Source organism: Felis catus, chromosome D3 (assembly GCF_018350175.1).
Source record: "Felis catus isolate Fca126 chromosome D3, F.catus_Fca126_mat1.0, whole genome shotgun sequence".
NCBI lineage: Eukaryota > Metazoa > Chordata > Mammalia > Carnivora > Felidae > Felis > Felis catus.
The window spans coordinates 25,782,291-25,800,343 of record NC_058379.1 but is presented as its reverse complement, the minus strand read 5'-3'; the positions used below and the strand labels follow the sequence as shown (position 1 = coordinate 25,800,343).

Below are 18,053 nucleotides of genomic sequence, written 5' to 3'. Positions count from 1 at the left end.
CCCCTGCGGTCCGCCTCCGAACCGCGCGGTGGGGCGGGGCGGCCCCGGGAGCCGACCCCGCCCCGGAAGTCCTTGTCTGCGTGCTGGCTTACCCCCCAGGACGGGCAGCTCACCACTCTTCCTGCCAGGACAGATCTGTTTCAGAGGCGTACCCTTCTGTCTGTAAGCAGCGGGGTGGAATGGTCGCGGAGAAGTGGTGTGAGACAAGACTATGCCCTGAACAGAGGGCACTTATGCTCCGGTGTGTGTGACACAAGGAAAAAAGAGAGAGGGGCTATCATACATATTCATAGGCTTCAGGGGTTCTCAAGAAGGGGGCGACTTTGCCCTGCCCCCACCGCAAGGACATTTGACAATATCTGAAGACATTTTTGGTTGTCACAACTGGGGGATGGGGGTGTCGTACTGGTGTCTGGTGGGTAGAGGCCTGAGGCGCTGCTAAACATTCTGCAATAACACAGGGCAGCCCCGTCCCCAACCCACCCACCCCCAGCCTAAGATGTCAGCTGTGCTGAGGTTGAGAAACCCTGGCGTAGATGAGTAAAATAAAACTCTAGGCTGGTGGGACTCAGCTCCATCTAAGATATTTAACCTCTCTGTGCCTGTTTCTTCATCTGTAAAATGGGTGCGTAACAGATCTATCTCTGCATTATATGCATACTCACTGAAGGAAAGGGAAGGAAGGGATGCGGCTTTGTTCTTTGTTGTTGTTGTTTTTAACCGTCTGTATATACAGCCTATTTAAAATGAATTTCTGTTGGGGCGCCGGCGTGGTTCAGTTGGTTAAGCAATCCCACTTCAGCTCAGGTCATGATCTCACAGCTCACGGGTTTGAGCCCTGTGTCGGGCTCTGTGCTGACGCTCAGAGCCTGGAGCCTGCTTCGGAGTCTGTGTCTCCCTCTCTCTCTGCCCCTCCCCCACTCACTATCTGTCTCTCTGTCTGCCTCTCAAAAATAAATAAACATTAAAAAAATAAATAATAAACTACATTTCTGTAATAGTTACAGCCATCATGGCAAACACACACACATACACATATATACTAAGTGTGAGGCCTTTATCTAAACACTCCATCTACATTTACATATGTGCACTTTTAATATCCTGTGATAGGTGTATTGTCACCCCCATCTTACAGATAACAGCACCAAGGCCTACAGAAAAGAGGTAATTTGCCCATGTGTTCATTCATAGCTCTTCATTAATTCATTCACGTGTCCAATAAATAGTGCCTACCATGTAGAAAGTATTGGGACTGACGATATGAAATCCCGTCTCCGTGAAGCTGACTGTTATTTAAGAACGATGTCATATAGTGTTTCTTGTGCACATATTAGAGGATTTGTGTGATTAGCTGCATAGTAACTCTGCTGGGTGTTTTATAACGCCCCCTTTGTGGGCAGAGAACTGGAGATCAAGGGAAGAGATCTGAATGGGGACCATCTGTTTAATAACATTCTGGCCAGCAACAGCATTTCCTGAGCGCCCTGTTTCGGGCACTGGGATTCAGCAGTTAACAGGAGGACAAGGACCCTGCATCCACTTGGGAAACCAGACCCTTCAATATGCAGTCACGATACAGTGGGCACCTCTAATTGGGAAGGACAGAGGGGATTAACCTGGCCCCGGCAGGGAGGACCAGGAGTGTTTACACTGAGGCCTGAAACATGGGTAAAGGTCTACGGAAGAGTGTGCCAACCACAGAGACCAGCAGGTACAAAGGTCCAGCAGGGAGCACTTTCCAGACGCAGGCTTGCGTGAAATGCAGTGGACCAGATGTGGGGAGAGGGGGGGAGTCAGGAGATCAGAGGGGTCTGCAGGGGCTGGATGCTGCAGGGCTTTGCTGAATGTGGGAAGGAGTCAGGACCTCACCCGGCAGCATTGGAAAGACAGGAAGGTGTTCCGCAGGGGAAGGACATGGTTGATTTTGCTTTCCGCAGAGGTCCTCTGACTGCTCTGTGGAGGAGGACAGGCAGGGGAGGCAGGTTGAAGGCCGTTGAAATACTCCAGGGGAGGTGGCCAACCCAGGGTGGGACCAGAGGCAGGGAGGGGAGGTTCGGGCTCCAGAGATATCTGGAAGACAGGATTGGCAGATGTCAGTTGTGGGGCTGAAGAAGGGGACCAGATGATCTTCTGGTTTCTAGGTTGGACCTTCTCCTCTTGGTCCCCCAACTTGGTGAACCCCTTCAAATCTCAAGCTAGCTGCCCCTCCTTGAGGAAGCCTATCTGACCCCCAGGAGATCCTGATGAGACGGACACTGGACCATGCAGCCCAGGAATTTGATGTGGCTTTGAAACCAAATGACAGCTCTCCTCCCTTCTGCTCCTCCAATCCATGACCAACCAGGCAGGGGGCCTCTCCTGTCTTCTCTCCCCACCTGTTTCCCCAGCACCTAGATGAAGCCTGGCACTTAGGAGGCCCTCAGCCAATACTTGTCAGAAGCAGGAAGAATAAATGTGGCATACAACACATTGATTCCAGGGGCGCCTGGGTGGCTCTGTCGGTTAAGCAACCCACTTCGGCTCAGGTCACGATCTCATAGTTCTTGGGTTCTAGGCTTTGCGCTGACGGTGCACATCTCGCTTGGGATTCTGTCTCTCTCTCTCTGCCCCTCCCCCCTCTAAATAAACTTAAAAAAAAATGTTGATTCTAAAACTCTTTCCAGCTCCAACATCTGAGAAGATGATACTAATGATGATTAGGGGAAATGCTGTGCTTTAAGCTCCTTGTATGTATCCTATTCAAGTTGATCCTTTACTCCTCCTAACAAACAACCTCATCACTCCCATTTTACAGATGAAGAATCAGAGGCTCCACCAGGTCATTTGTCTTGACCGCAGGCAACGGCTTGTAAATGTCAGAGCTGAGATGCAGGCTCAGGACGGTGGTGGCAGGAGGTGCCCCACAGTGGATAGGGAGCTAGGCTTTCTCCTCCTGCTGGAAGGATGCGTAGCACTCCTAGCTCGGTACCCAAGCTTCATAAAACACTCTGATCTTAGGGATCGGATCCAGGTGACTGGCTGTCATGGCAACGAGGCTCTAAAGAGGTGCTCACCTCTCTGGAAGCTCCTTGGGACACCGTGGCACGATGAGCCTTTCCCAAAACTCGGTTGCTGTGTGTCCATCAGCATCGGGTGCCGGCACGCAAGGGATCACAGCCCTGGGTGGCCCTTCCACCCCTCACCCCGCCCCTCACGCCCACACACGCTGCTGATTTTGTGTCTGTGCCCTGATGCCCCAAAGATCGTGGTTTGCCTCTTGTTGGCTGTGGACGGGAGATAGCGTTCCATAACCAAGGCGCTTTGTCTTCCCAAAGGCCTGTGACTCAGAGATTCATGAGCTGGGATCTAATAGTGAAACAGGATGACATCCCAGCACACACTGCGTTTGGAAGCCAGCATTTAGGGCCAAACTCCCACAGAGTCCAAACCGGCCCCGGGAGGCCCCCCCAAAAAGCTGTGGGCATGACAGCCACATGACCAGGTCCGGCTCCACTGGTGGCTCCAGCATGGTGCCCATCATCAGTGCTTCTGTTGAGCACCTGATAAAGTCGAACACTCTAAGTTTCCATTTCGAGGCAAAAAAAAAAAAAAAGTGACTTCTCTTTCAGCTCTGAAATTCTGTTTCAGGTGGCGAAAAGCTCACGTTTCACTGGAAGTAGGACCCATGGCAGAAACAACAGGTCGGTCACTCTTAAATGTCCCCCTCCGTCCCCACCTTTTTACGTGGCCTTGTCTTGGGCTCACTCGTCCTTTGCGTTTGTTCTGGCTTTTTATCACGTGGTGTGTTGATTCAGGAGCTTGTTAACGAAAGCTAAATAATATACGGACACAGCGGCAAGTGAGGCATAAAATAAATTACTGGGACGCTGCCTGCCTCGTTTTTGCCTACTTGCTTGGCTTTGCTGAGTGTCGGCTCGCGTCACCGCACGGCTACCACGCACCCTGTTTTCGTAGAGCACCTGTGAGAAAATCAGGGCTTCGACACCTCTGAGTTACAGCAGCCTGGAAAATCTAGACTACGAACACGCGTCAGCTTTGTCACTCCTTAAACCAGTGGATTTCTGTTATGTTCGCCTTTTGTAGGACTCACGGGATTGGCGCACGGAAAACAAAACAAAACACCTGTTCCGCCCAAAATAGTTCTCTCAAGAAGCGTGAAATACAAGTTCTGAGCGATCAGACAGCAGCTTGGGTCATATCTGAATGGGGAGCGTGTTTCTCTTTCTTTCTCTTTCTCACCGAATCATGCGTCTTGCTGTCCGCGAGGTCTCACAGTCGGCTCTTGTGACTCTACCGAGTAGAGTGTCGGAGCTTCACCCACGGACCTTAGGAACCGAGGACGGCAATCTGTGTGGCTTGGCTTGGGAATCAGAGAGTCACGGCTGTTCGGAGATAAACTACAGAATCTTGGAGAATCGTGGGAGTTGGGAACCATGGAATGCCAGCGTCAGAGTCTTGGGCCTGCTTGAACAGTCGAGCTGCCCTCGTAGGGACGGGCAGAATGAGTCCCAGGGAATGGAAGCATTTTGCCCAACACTGCAGCTTCTAGCAGTGAGACAGGGCAAACACCCGCATCTACAGATTCCTGCCCCGGAATCTTCTAGTCCAAGACAAGAGAGCCTGTCTTCTAATAGAAGATGCTGGTCACATTCGAGGGTGGAGGCGGGGAGACTGAGGATGGGAGGGAGTGGGAGGGCACGGCTCAGAGGGCAAGGACCTTCGGAGTCAGGTGGTGCCTCAACTTTGAAGCTCAGCAAAACCACAGAGTGGGGTTTCAGGAGGCCCCACCCTTCTTCTTTCCAGCTTCATCTCCTGCCACATTCAGCAACTTCTTTCCACCCACCCACCCCCCTCTCCCTCCCCGCTTCTGCCCACACAGCCACCAAGCTAGTGCTCTCATGTCAATAAGCTTTGCTTGGGCCCACCGCAAGCTCTCTCAACCTCTGTGCCTTTCCCATGGTGCCCCAGGCCTGCCAAGTACAGCTGTGTAAGTTGGGCACAGTGCAAAGGTATCGCATTCACACTTCGGGCGTCGCAGATGTAGGCCAAGAAATTCTGGCAGATGGCAGTCAGATGTCTTGAGGGAGAGGTATCATTTTATCATTTGTACAAAGGTGCCATGTGGGATGGTAGTAAGGCCTTGCTGTTTGCTCTGCCTGGAATGTCATCGTTCTTCTTCCCCACCAAGCAGGCTCCTGTCCCACCCCTCAAGTTCCCCTCAAACATCCCCTCCGCCATGGCAACACCCCCCCCCCGCCCACCCTCCTGCATGGATTAAAGGTTAATAACATCAATCAATAATAACTGTGGATATGGGAGTCAATATGGCCTGGCACGGGTTTTCAAAGAGCAAAAGGCATGTGCCATTTGTAGTAGGAGGGGTGATTCTCAGTGGAACTTGGACCCGGGATTAAGTAACCCTGCACCGGATACAAGAAAATAAGGCTTTTTTCAATCTTCTTTGATTATATCAGGGAGAAAAAACTCTGTGTGGCGTGTGTCTCCCATCTCTGTCCGCAACACTTGGTAATCACCCATTTTATAAAAGCTCGAGCGGGGCTACAGGCTTAGAGCCTTCAGCGGGCAGGTGTCTGTCTGATACTTGGCCTTCTTAAAAAGTATATTTACACGATTGCTTTCTATCTATGGCATATGATGCTGATTCGCCACTTCCCGTGGTGCAATAAAGCTTCATTTACAAATCAATGCCTCTGAGCGCAAAATAGGAAGTCTGTTTAAATCAAAATATTAAGTAAATAACAAGACAGGTGTCGAGCAGAGAAGGCAAGAAATCAGCAGCGTGCACGAAGGAGCAGAGTTGGAAAGCACAGATTTGTTAAGAGCTCAGCAGTCAGAGGGCCTGGGTTCAAATTTTTGGCTGTGTGACCTTGGGCAAGTCACTTTTCCCTCTCTGAGCCTCAGTTTCCTCACCTGTTAAATGGGAATAATTATGCTCCCAGCCACTTAGAGTAGTGCAAAAGAGATCTGAAGAGAACGTGTGTCATGAACTTTTGCCTGTTGTGTTTATTACGAGTATACATAATTATCAAGACAGAGGAAGTCACATGCCGGCAATGATGGGGGACCCCAAAGCTCACATTTATGCACAGACCCAGGAGACAATTTGGCTTTAGGAACTTTTATTTGCACGGGAAAGATGGGCAAACCGGGTCTGGGGGAGGGGCGGGGCAAGGGAGAAGAGCAGAGTGTGGATGGCTTCACTTGGGGGGCTCGGCGGCGAGGACCGGGAAGCAGCCCTCACGATGCCACTGCCTGTCACGCAGGCGACGCACGGCCTGCATCTGCGGCTGGAAGGCCCCCCACTCGTTCCAGTGCCGGAATTCGCCTGGCTCCAGAAGGTACTGGTACCCGCGGTAGCCGGGGTATTGATAGCCGACCCAGCTGGAAGAGAAGTAAGGAGGAGAGGGTGGAGACGGTCAGCCTCACTGCCTGGCACCCAGATCCCTGCCGGGACCAGCTCCCCCCATCCCTGCAATCTGTTCTCCATCCCTCATGGGCTTTGGTCACAGGAAGGGGGCGCAGCTCCTCTGTCCTGGCTTTGCCCCTTCTTGGGGCTTCCTATTGGCTTTGGCCAGTAACTCCACCTGTGTAAAAGACCTCAGTTTCCCCTTCTGGAAAGCTATTAGGGGGCCACGTGGAAAAATGTACCTAAAGTACTTCGTGTGCTTGGGTGGTAGGGAGATCAGTGCACATCCCACCAATGGTGGTGACATGGGGCTCACACAACAGGATCGAAGGGATGAGAATAGGTTTTTGGGACTGGTTAGCAATGAGGCACAGAAGAAAGAGGAGCCTCCTTTCAAATAGTGGTTTCCTAGGTATGTAAGTGAATTTACATGTAGTGGTTGTGAACGCACGGTCTGATATCAGCAATACTTTCGTTCAGATCCCAGCACCGCTACCTGTTAGCTGTGGGATTCACAGCTAACCAAACAATTGCTAGGTTTGTTCACACTGACATGTAATTCATCAGAGTATGAGTCCACTCTCCAGGGGAATAATGCTCTGTGGGTGCAATCCCAGCCCCCAGCACCGGGGAGGGGCTGTGCGGCCTTCCTACGCACCCGATGTTATATTCTAGAAGGGGGACCGCCTTTGAGTTCCGTGCTTAAGGCAGAAGCCACGGGCCTGGCAGGAGAGATGCTTACGTTCCACTGGAGACCCTCACGCTGCCCACGCGGTCACAGAAGCCATAGACCCAGAGACTGGGCACATCATCCTCCTGGATCTCCATGGTGTTGCCCTTGAAGTTGGCACCTTCAAACAGGCAGATCTTGTGCTCCTGGGAGTCCTAGGGAAGGAGAGACCGGCTCAGGCATGTGAAGTGTGAACGGGGCGAAGAGAAGTAACATAGAGGGGCCCCCTGGGTGTGGACAGAGAGACAGCTGAGTCTGCTCGGGCTGCCATGGGCCTTGCCCGGGGCTGCCACTGTCTGGCCTGGGAGGGCCCTCCTCAGCTGTGAAAAGAAGCTATAACGGCCTGTGTTTCATGGAGCTGTCATGCGGGTTACATGCAGTAATTCACACAGCACTCTCCACACCGCGCCTAGCATACGATTAAGCGCTTACCAAACCCTGTATCCGTCAAGGTTATCGTTACAGCCAGGGATGCAGAGGCTCAGAGAGGTCAAGACTCTTGATCGGCGTCGCCCAGCCAGCGAGAGGCAGAGGCTCTCGGAGATGCAATTCATTCCTCCCATCCCAGCCTGCACCCTTCTCCCCTCCATCCCGCCACACCAACTCTTTTGTAGTTCCTGGGCTCCCAGTTCATCCTTGCTTCAGGGAATTCGGCACCCCCTTTGCAGCGGAAAAGCCCGTCCGGACTCTTGTGGCTGACTGGGTCCTCAGCCTCCAGCGAGCTGGCTTCCTTGACCACCCCTGGCCGGCTGCCACCGCCCACAGCAGAGCCCCACTAACCTCTCCTGCTCTCCTAGCCCGGGGTGCATGCCACGTGCTTTGTGATTACAGATTGATTTCTGTGATTGGGTTTTCAGTAGTGGCCTCTTGTGAGGGCAGGGGCCTGGCCTGTCCCGTGAAGAGTTGTGCACGCGGAGCCTGCAACGGAGCCTGGCGGACAGAGGTCAACTGATAGTGGTTGAATGCATGATGGTAAGTGGGAGGTAGGTCAGGTTGGACACCCATCTAATGTCCCAGGAGTGTGGGCTGGGAAGGAGCCAGGGAACCGGGCGGGGAGGGAGCGGGAGCTGCCCAAGGAAGAGACCATGGTGGCCCGCACGAGGACAGTGGCCGAGATAGAGAGGGGAGAGGGGTCTGGTGTTCTCAGCCCCGGCAACACCTCCTACCTGGTGGGCATGAGAAAGATATCAGTGCCCGTGACCCGGCCGCAGAGATTTGGATGCAATGGATCTGGGGTGGGGTGCAGGCACTGGGATTTTTTTCCCCCTAGTAATAGACTATATAGTTAAGCAAATACGTCCAACCCATTAGAATTTCGACATGCAAACAGTATAGCAATAGTAATGAGATCATTATATTCTTATTTTTATTTTGTACTACGTGGTCAAACCCTGGTTTGTGTATGTGACACTGAAAGCACACCTCCATTCAGACTAGTCAAGAGTTAAGCACTCAACAGCCACATGTGGCTACTCCTTAAGGTATTGGGCAGCAAAGCTCTAGAAGCTACGAGAGATGCCCTGGCCGGTCAACCCTCCAAACAAGCTTTGTTGACATAGATTGCCTTTTAAGGACCATTGATTGAGAGATACATCTATGAATTCTTACCAGGGGCCCATTACAGCCTGATAAGTCAGCTCCCAGTTCTGAGAAATATGTTGGGGCGATGCCAAAACAGCTGGCATCACGGACATTCATAGAAGTTCTTCGGGAAAACTCCCATCATGGAGGCAGAAGCTGGTTACCCTTGGAGATCGACACTGGTGACGGAATACACGGCTGGTTCCAGCATCGCAACCAGCACTACTCTGGAAAAACTGCCTTTCTTGGGGATCGCACCAGCGATCTTGGCTTTGAGTTTTCCTTAAGTGATAGTATTTAGCTCAGCTAAATAGTATAAAGGAGCTACTTCAGTATGTTGTCCTATCATCGTGAAGTTCAAGGTGTCCTTCTACGACATCCCTCTTCTCAGCTACCACACAGGCTTGAACCTGCCCCTTGGAGGTTTCGAACAGGCACGGGGATTGTCAGAACTTCTTAGGAGGGTCTAACGTGCAGTCAGGGATGAGAAACAGTCCACAAAGAGAAGCAAGGGAGACACTGAAGTCTCTCGTTCCCTACTAAGGTAGGGAGTCTCCTCTCTAAAGCGGCAGGGAAGGAAAAACCATGTTTCGTATGTCTCATTGGTCCAGGGCTCCTAGCGGGGGCTGGGCACACCAGGAACACCTTATAAATCGATGAGCGTCAGGGCCCAGTGCCCTTGGTCATCATCCCTCCCTGCCTGCCTTTCCTCCTTCTTTCCCTTGCTCGTCCCCGTTTGCCTTGCTTGCCATCAGACCTGACCTTTGCTCCTGCCTCCCCACTGATCCCCCAGGACGGGCTCAGGAGCCACTCACCATCTTGATAGGCCGGAAGGACATGAGCCTGTCGCTGCGGTAGCTGCTCGACCACGTGTCCCAGCGCGGGTACTCGCCCTTCTCCAGGACAAACATCTCCCCCCGGAAGTTGGACTGCTCAAAGGCGACCCAGCTGGATGTGGAAGGGATGGACAGAATGACGAGGGCCGGGAGGGGCAAAGGCAAGAAGGAGAGACCGTTAGCAGAAGCTCTCGGGTTTGAGCCTAGGCTATGTCACTTACAGGCTGTGTGACCATGGGCAAGTGGCTTTACCTCTCTGAGCCTTGGTTTCTCCCTCTACCATGCCTATTTTCTGGAGGCTGGTGGAGGATTCAATGAGACAGTGTGTGTCATTATGTGAGCAAAATGTTTCCCCAGTTGTGGGATTCACACACAACTTAAGCACTACAAGACCCTGGAGTAAAATAAGACATAAGAAGACATTTCCCTTGAAACCTGATTACAGCTAGGGGAAAGTCTCTGTTGGGTGCTGATGAACCTTTGACACTCACTAGTCTCTCTCTCTCTCTCTCTGTGATAAGGAAAGAACAGCCATCCACCCAGAGCCTTGAGCAAGCGAACGGTGTAACAGCCCTTCTTTATGTCCATCGTGTTGACTCTTCACCTTTCACTTACAGCGAGTGATACTAGCTTTCCATGTGTGAAACGGATGTCAAGGCTCTTTAGACAGATATTTAATTGTGTTCGAAAGGGTCGTTTGAAATGAAATATACTAAACAAATCAAAGTCTTGGGAGCACAGGGGCAAGGGGCATGCTGATACAGGGGCCCAGATCACACGCTGGATGAGGCCTGGTCTGGAATATGGAAGACACCCAGTAATTGGTATGGGGGCAGTGGTAGGAGCATCGCCTTCTCAGACACCTCTGACAATTCAGTGTGACAGTGCATTGGAAGATGTTCAGTCCTCTCCAAGAAAGGATTACAAGCCCGAAGTCACACAGGGCTTTTCCTGGCTTTGCCAGTGTCTCCTGATTAAGGATGGGAAGTGCGCTTGTGTTGAAGGGACCCCCTGGTTCTGGGGGAGGTTGATGAAAAAGTTGAGGCTAAGGGACCCATTTCATAGATGGGAAAGTTGAGGCTAAGGGACCCCTTGGCCTTTGCTCTGTATGTGTTCAGGGCATCTCAGGGAACAAGAGGGGACACTGACATCGGTATCACCTCTCTGGGATCTTCCTCAGAAGGAGACGGGGTGGCGCATGTAGGGGATGGGCTACCACCATGGACTGAAACACTATGAGCCCCTGGAGCCTCAGGTCCTTGTCTGGGGAATGAGCCAATGCCCCCTGGAGTGACAGAATTAAAGATGCAGTTATGGTCCTAGAACGGAGGGGAATCTGCCTCAGCCTGCTTGATCTAGAGGAGATGAGAAAAGGGTGGATGGATGGATGGATGGATGGATGGATGGATGGATGGATGGGCTGATCTACAGATGGATGGATAAATGGATAGATAGACGGATGATGAATGGATGGTTGGGTGGATGGGGAGGGAGCCTTGGAAGATGGTGCCATGTAGTAATTAAGAGCATAGACTCTGGAAACTGACCTAAGTTCTAATCCCAATTTATCATTTATCTGCTGCGTGACTTCAGGCAAATCACTCAAACTCATTAAGCCCCAGTAGAGGAGAGGAGAGATTGCATCTACTGTGAGGGTCGAAAAACGAATGCATGGACCAAGTCCAGCCCAGAGAAATCTCAACAAATACTATCTTCTATGATTAAAGAAAGAACAAAGCTGCTGGAGGTCTGAGCTGATGGAAAGACAGATTCTGATGTAACTTGCCACCCTGCCCGCCTGTACCTCAGGCGCTGGACCTCAGGGATTCTCTGAGATCAGGAAAGACTTTGTGCCCGCAAACTCTCCCTGTCACCGCTCTGGGAGTCATAATACCCAGTGAGGACCTGTTATAAGAATGAGGACTCGTATGTATTTGTTTCAATCTTTTCTCATCTCCTGTGGCTCACTGGAGCCTTACGAGCAAGGAGACAAGTAGGGCAGGGATATTAAGTTACAGATATGGAAACTGAGGCTCAGAGGGGCCCGGTCACCGTCTAAGGTCCTGGCATGGTGTCAGGTGTCAGGGTGAAGGCTCCTAGGTTTCAGGCAGGCATGCCCCTCTCTCCCCACCCCTGTGCTGAGGGCACACCCCTCCTCTCCTTCCCCTGCCCGCCTCACCCTCTACCTCCGCCTTTCCCACCGCCCTGCCGGTCCTGACACAGACTCAGGACGCTGGACCACAGCCCCTCTCCTCTCCCCGTCGGGCACAGCCCCAGAGCGCACACCGAAGACCAGCTGCATCTTTGTTGGAGGAGAAATACTCTGGGTTTGAGTCACTGTCACCAAAAAAAGCCCGAAAACCCAAATTGGCCACATCCGTAGCTTCTGTTCCCAGCTGGGCTTTGGGTCTGAGGGTGGGGCTGAGGCCGTGTTGACCACACCAGGGGTGGGGGTGGGGCAGGAGGGAGAAGTGCACCTCCTTTGCTGAATTTCGCTACACTCACAGGGCAACGGGGAGGGGAAGCAGTCGTCACTGTCACCCGCTCTGTTTGGGCAGGCACGAAGTGCCAGGCTGCCTTATCTCTTTTAGGCTTCAGCATAATTCGATGGAGGGGAGTGGGGACCATTACTCTCTCCATTTCAGAGATGAGAAAACTGAGGTTTGGAGACGGTACAGGTGAATGGGGGAGGTGGGACTTCAACTCAGGCCTGACTGACCTCAAAGCCCATCTCTGCCCTTTTGTACTGCAGTCCCACGATGCTGGGTATACAGGCTGACCATACCCCTTGGGGGGTGGGGGGCTGGTGGGACAAGAGGCAAAGCAGCCACGTGGGTCCTGTCCTGCACTCTGACCTCAGCAGGGCTTGGAGCCGGTATAGCCACTGCATCCACCAGGCTTTCCATGGGGGTCACTAAGGCCCAGAGAGGCCCGGAGAGCCAGGGGCAGGCAGTGGAGTAAGTGATGAAAACACTGGATGAAACTGACCTGAGCTGAATCCAGGAGCTGCCACTTAACCGCTGTGTGACTTTGGCCAAGGGACCTAACCCCTCTGAGCCTCGGTTTCCCCGACTGTGAAAAGGGCATAAGAAAAGTGCCTGCCTTGGGGCGTCTGGGTGCTCAGTCGGTTGAGTGTCCGACTTTGGCTCAGGTCATGCATGATCTCTCGGTTCCTGAGTCTGAGCCCCCTGCGTCGGGCTCCGTGCTGACAGGTCCGAGCCTGGAGCCTGCCTCGGATTCTGTGTCTCCCTCTCTCTCTTCCCCTTCCCCACTCGCACTGTCTTTCTCTCTCACAAAAATAAAAACACTAAAAAAAAAAAAAAAAAAAGAATAGCCTGTGCCTCATGTAGCAATCATCTAGGTAAAGCCCTCAGTCGGTGTCCAGCACCTACTGTGTGCTCAGTGGATGCTGACTGTTTCTCGTAAGGCTGCCTGAGGCCCAGGAGGGAGGCAGTGGAAGAAGCAGGGTTCGTTCCTCCTATAGAGAAAAAGCGTTTCTCCCCCAGAATCGTGACTTCCTGTGAGTGTGACCTTACGCTAATCAAATCATCTCTCTGAACCTCAGTTTCTTCACCTGTAGAATGGGAAGGGGGATAATACCGCCCCCTCGCGTTTGAAACAAGGCCTGGAAATATTACCCAGGTCTCCACTAACATGAAGCAGGTGCCCAGGAAATGGCAGCTACTGTGTTTCATTATTGTTATTCTACTGTGGCCCTGGGAGTGCCCTCCCCCACACCCTCCGCCAACACTCACGGTCCTGAGATGACAATGAGGCTGCGCACTCGGTCGAAGCCACGGTCCGCCAGGTTCAAGCACTCCCCAGAGAATTCCACACGCCGGCCCTGGAAGTTCTCCTGCTCAAAGACCACCAGCTGCAGGAGGGAACCCCCGTCCCCGGGGGGGGGGCGGAAAGGGGTACGGAGTGAGGGGGGAGGTACACCCCCCAGGTCAAAACTTCATTAAGTAACTATATAAGTAAGAGCAGACCCACACGGATCATAGGAGAGTGGGCCACGAGCCAAATTCTGTGAAAATGTCCTGTCCTCCCTTCCTTACACTTCTGGACTGAGCATCTCTGCACCATCTTTAGGAATTGATGGCTCTTCCTTCCCGCCTCGGTGCTGTTCCTTCTGCCTGGAATGCCCTCTCCAACACACGTCCCCATCCTGGAGCTCATCCATGGTCCCTGTCCTGCTCTAGGCTCAGATGTCACCTCCTCCAGGAAGCCTTCCCTGATACGCTTGCCCCATGCGGGCTTGGTTGAGTGTCCCTGCACTGTGCTTAGCCCATTATCAGCACAACCAACACGGTCCCTGCTGCTTTGCTTCCTGGCTTCTCTCTGCGCACCCCCTCCCCCTTTATACAACCTCCAAAGACCAAAGGCTCCTCCAGGGCAGGGTGTGGGGTTGATCTGGTTGTGCACCCGCAGCCTCAGCCTCAGCGCCTGTCACAGAGGTGACGCTCAGAAAGCACTTGCCAGTTCACCTGCCTCAGCGTAGGGGCCTCTGCACTGAACTTGGGCTAATCCCTCCCTTCCCTGGGCCTCCAGCATTTTGTTGTCCCGAGCTGGGAAAACCTCGCTGTTCACTTGAACTGAGGCAAGTGTCCTCCTTCTCTGAGCCTCAGTTTCCCCAGCTATACAAGGAGGAGGTGCACACACCCTTGACCCAGCATGTGCACGCCTCCACTTGCGCTCCCCAGAGGAACTCTGGCACGTGGGCCTCAGGAGACACGGACAAGAACGACCCGGCCACGCTTGTCGCCAGAGAAAAGCCAGCAGCCACCCAAATGGTCTTCAGGAGTGCCGGTCCCACTCTGACACATCAGCTGCCCAAATGAGTGACCCATAGCAACACACAGCAATGTGGCTGACTATTCTGGATCTCGTGGGAGTGGGTGGAAAGAAAAGAGAAAAACCCAAATGATGGCATACAGCATCATTCTAGAAGTTAACAACACGTAAAATACAAACACAGGAATTTCTTTTAATGGCATAATGCATAAAAATGCAGGGAGGCAGGGGCACCTGGGTGGCTCAGTCGGTTAGGAGTCTGACTTCGGCTCAGGTCATGATGTCACAGCTCGTGAGTTCGAGCCCCGCATCAGGAACTGTGCTGACAGCTCAGAGCCTGGAGCCTGCTCTGGATTCTGTGTCTCCCTCTCTCTCTGTCCCTCCCCCCTTCACACCCTGTCTCTCTCTCCTCTCAAAGATGAATAAAAACGTTAAAAAAATAATATCAAAAAGAACTAACTGCATGACAAAAGCCAGCCACACGCGGACCACATGCGAGAGCACGTCGTGAACCCAGTTCTGTGCACCCCAGTTTGAAACCTAAACCCACCCTGAGCCGAGAGGCTAGATGTTGAGCTCTACGGAAGCCCTTTCAGACCTCAGTGCCTCGAAGAATTTTCCGGAGGGGCTGAGGCCACCTGCAGCTCCTAGAGTACCTCCCAGGGGGCGGGTGGTTCCTGCTGCTAAACCAGCCCACCTCTGTCCCTCCTTCCTTTCTCAAAACTCCGAGCACAGCCGGGTGGGGCTGGCAGGACCAGCGGGGGAGGGGGGGGTTGGGGGGGAGAGGGAGGGAAAGAGGAGGGGAGAGGGGAGGAGGGGAGAGGGGAGGAGGGGAGAGGGGAGGAGGGAGAGGAAATGCAGGGGTGGAGCCCAGCCACTGCTCCTCGGAGTGCTTACCTTGTAGCTGCCCAGAGGCAGGTCCCCCGCTTTTGTCGTGGGCACGGATGCGGGGGCCAGGGCGGGGCCCGGGCCGGGGGCCGGTCCTGCCGCTGGGGCCCCTTTCCCCTTCCCATCAGGCCCTGTGTTCGCTGCCGCTGTAGCTGAGGCCTTCACAGCCTGAGACATGGTCCCCACCTGCAAACCTCTGCAAAGGAACCTTTGGCCTGGGTCATTCAGGGATGGCGCCCTCAAGCTGTGTCCCAGCTTCGCATTCCCCTCCCCCCCAACCAGCCCCAAGATGTTCGCAGCCCTCTCTGAACTCATTTGTGCGCGCTCTCGCTCTCTCTCATTCTAAGTCCCCTGCCTGGGGACCGCTCTTTCTTGGTAGGCCTTCCCCCAGGCCTCCTGCCAACCTGCTGCGCCCCCCCCCGCCCCCCACCACCTGGCACGCCGCTCATCAGGCTTCTCTGCTGGTTCCATTCAGTTCACCTCCCCAGATTCATAACAAGATGTCCCATCTGGGGGTCCTTGGGGTACCCCGGGCACGTCACCAGCATTTGTGATCATGAACGCTGAGCCAGTGCGGTGGGTTCAGTGGGGGCCATGGCATCCCCTCTGAGCTCAGAGAGGGAAGGTGACCCGCCCCAGCACACAGGGCTGCTAAGAGGTAGGGCTCCAATCTCACCTCAAGCAGATGGACCCAGCCGCCTGGTTATTACCTGCTCTGCTCTTTCCTTATTCTGATGAGCCCACCCCACCGTCCCCAGCGGCATCGGCCTTCTCTACCAACACCTGTTCCGGGAATGAGTGCCTGCGAATTCTTGACCTCTTCCCGGGTTGACCTGCTGCCTCTGGCATTGGCTGTCAAGGGTGTGTGGGTGCAGACACGGACCCGGACTGGAGCATAATGGAGGGAGCCGAGAGAGTGGGTCGAGTGTATGTAGGGGCTTCTGAGATGAAGCCCCCTCCGGCTGCGTAGGCGCTAGCTGGAGAGGGCTTTGGTCAATGCCTGTGGCTCCTCAGTGCTTTGGGGTCACGGGCGCCTTTGAGTGTTTGAAGAACGCCCTGTGATTGCCCCCCTTTCATTTTGGAGACAATTTCTGGGGATCTGAGGACCCCCTGCCAGTACAGATTAAGGCCCTCTGGTCCCTGGCTGGTTCCTGAAGGCTTTGGGTAAGAAAGAGCTAATTGGGACAAGCAGACCCTCCCCCCCACTTCCCCCAGGAGGGTTGTCGTTTCTCTGCCAAGCTCTGCCCACTCTGGGCAGGCCAGACATCTGGGCCACATCTGTGACTTCCAGGCTCTTGCTTACATCCATCACAACCCCCATGTCACTCTGGGAATCAACATTCCCCTGAGCTGGCAGTCAGGGTCCTTCCTTCCTGGAGATGTTCCTGTTCTCTCTCTCCCTCTCCCTCTCCCTCTCCCTCTCCCTCTCCCTCTCCCTCTCCCTCTCCCTCTCCCTCTCCCTCTCCCTCTCCCTCTCCCTCTCCCTCTCCCCTCTCTCTCCCTCTCTCTCTCCTTCTCTCTGTCCTTCTCTGTTTATTTTTATCTCCTCTCTCTCTCACTCCGCCTTTCTCTCTCTTCTGCTACAGCTCTCTTTGCCTCCCTCTGTCTCTCCTCTCCTCTCCTCTCCTCTCCTCTCCTCTCCTCTCCTCTCCTCTCCCCTCCCCTTGGGCTCTCAGCTGCTGCCGGGTCCCCTCTTACCTGGGGACCTGCTACTTCCTGCTAAAGGACAGGCAGGCAGACGGGCGGACTGGTGCAGTGGGTGACTGGGGGCCGACCCCCCATTTTATAGTCTGGCAGACACCAGGGCCCATGCCCTGTGACACAAAGCTGGAGCTGGCTCAGCAGGCTCTGGGCTGGGGGCGGCCCCTGGGGCCCCGACCTCGCCTAGGTTATTGTGGAGAGCAGCAGTTTCCATTGTGAGCCCAGCTCGCACAGCAGAAACCCTGGCCAGCTGCCACTTTGCCTCGCCCCCGTGCCTGGCCCCTACCGGGAGGCCTATCTCCAAAAACCCAGCTGTGCTGGGCCCATGGGGTCCCCGCTGGCTGCCAGTCCTGGGACAGGGAGAAGAGGAGCCCCTGGAGCAGGGGGGTGGTGGGATACTTGGGTGACAGGGGGCATAGCAGGTGCGAAAATGCTTTGTAAAGGCAGATGTGGGTGTGATGCCAAGAGCCCCGCCTACTGAGTGTTTGCTGTGTACTAAGCGCACCACCAAAAGCACGACTCCTGCCATCTTGGTCAAGCCCCAGGGCAGCCCATCTTATCTGGTACTTTCAATGCCCATTTCACAGATGAGCCCAGCTCTCTGAAAGAGAGGTCGGAGGCAGGAACGCGCCCAAACCGGCTGCCCCGGGGGCCTGTGTGCTTCATTCTCCTGCCATCTGATCTTGGCTCTGGCCTGACTTTCTGCCCTCAGTATAGACGTCAGGCTGTGCTCAGGCCTGTTGAAGGTTCAAAGCCTGAGTCCTGTTCCTCTATCCACATTGAGCCCAGATTCCTCCTCCACTCTTCCGTGACCTGCCTGTAGAAGTCCCCCCACTGCCCCCTCCCCGCCCTAAGCTGACCCCGGGGACAGAGCTGGTGGCCAGGAACACGACTGCCATCTGGGAGCTTCCTTGGGGAAGCCCCGAACCCCACTCCCTTCTTGTCCTCTGCTGGATCCCAGCACTGGCACAGAGGCACCCCCAGTCAATTTGGGGGGGACTAAATGGTCCCGCCAATGGCTCATGATGCAAGCTGGGGCACAGGGGGAAATAGGGGAACCAGGGTGAGGGAGAGAACCAGGGTGACTGGCTGG

General features: G+C 54.1%; 1 protein-coding gene and 1 long non-coding RNA gene across 5 annotated transcripts; one reads left to right on the top strand and one right to left on the bottom strand.

The window, feature by feature from the left end:
* The first annotated feature begins 41 nt into the window (after positions 1-41).
* LOC109493040 lies at positions 42-5,248 on the top strand. 2 transcript variants are annotated; one of them, XR_002147055.3, is made up of 3 exons: positions 42-162; positions 3,631-3,683; positions 4,087-5,248. It is a non-coding gene; the product is annotated as an uncharacterized LOC109493040 (long non-coding RNA). The 2 variants fall into 2 exon arrangements; XR_002147054.3 differs by having other exon boundaries at positions 42-241.
* An 878-nt stretch (positions 5,249-6,126) lies between these two features.
* CRYBB1 (crystallin beta B1) lies at positions 6,127-17,111 on the bottom strand. 3 transcript variants are annotated; one of them, XM_011287721.4, is made up of 6 exons: positions 16,958-17,111; positions 15,269-15,467; positions 13,333-13,451; positions 9,557-9,689; positions 7,173-7,315; positions 6,127-6,405 (listed from the first exon to the last, which is right to left on the bottom strand). In XM_011287721.4, exons 2-6 carry the CDS (start codon positions 15,434-15,436, stop codon positions 6,222-6,224), a joined length of 747 nt encoding a protein of 248 aa, XP_011286023.1. In that variant the 5' UTR covers positions 15,437-15,467; positions 16,958-17,111; the 3' UTR covers positions 6,127-6,221. The 3 variants fall into 3 exon arrangements, with proteins under 3 accessions (XP_011286023.1, XP_019670410.1, XP_019670409.1); XM_019814851.3 differs by having other exon boundaries at positions 15,269-15,455; positions 16,958-17,108; XM_019814850.3 differs by having other exon boundaries at positions 15,269-15,474; positions 16,958-17,098.
* Between the last annotated feature and the right edge of the window lie 942 nt (positions 17,112-18,053).

Excerpts from the sequence above, each read along its gene's own strand:
- CRYBB1 (XM_011287721.4), bottom strand. The coding sequence starts at position 15,436 with ATGTCTCAGGCTGTGAAGGCCTCAGCTACAGCGGCAGCGAACACAGGG. Across the intron at positions 9,690-13,332 it reads CTCATTGTCATCTCAGGACC|CTGGGTCGCCTTTGAGCAGT; the intron begins GTGAGTGTTGGC and ends TTCCACATCCAG. Across the intron at positions 7,316-9,556 it reads CCTTCCGGCCTATCAAGATG|GACTCCCAGGAGCACAAGAT; the intron begins GTGAGTGGCTCC and ends CTCCTTCCCTAG.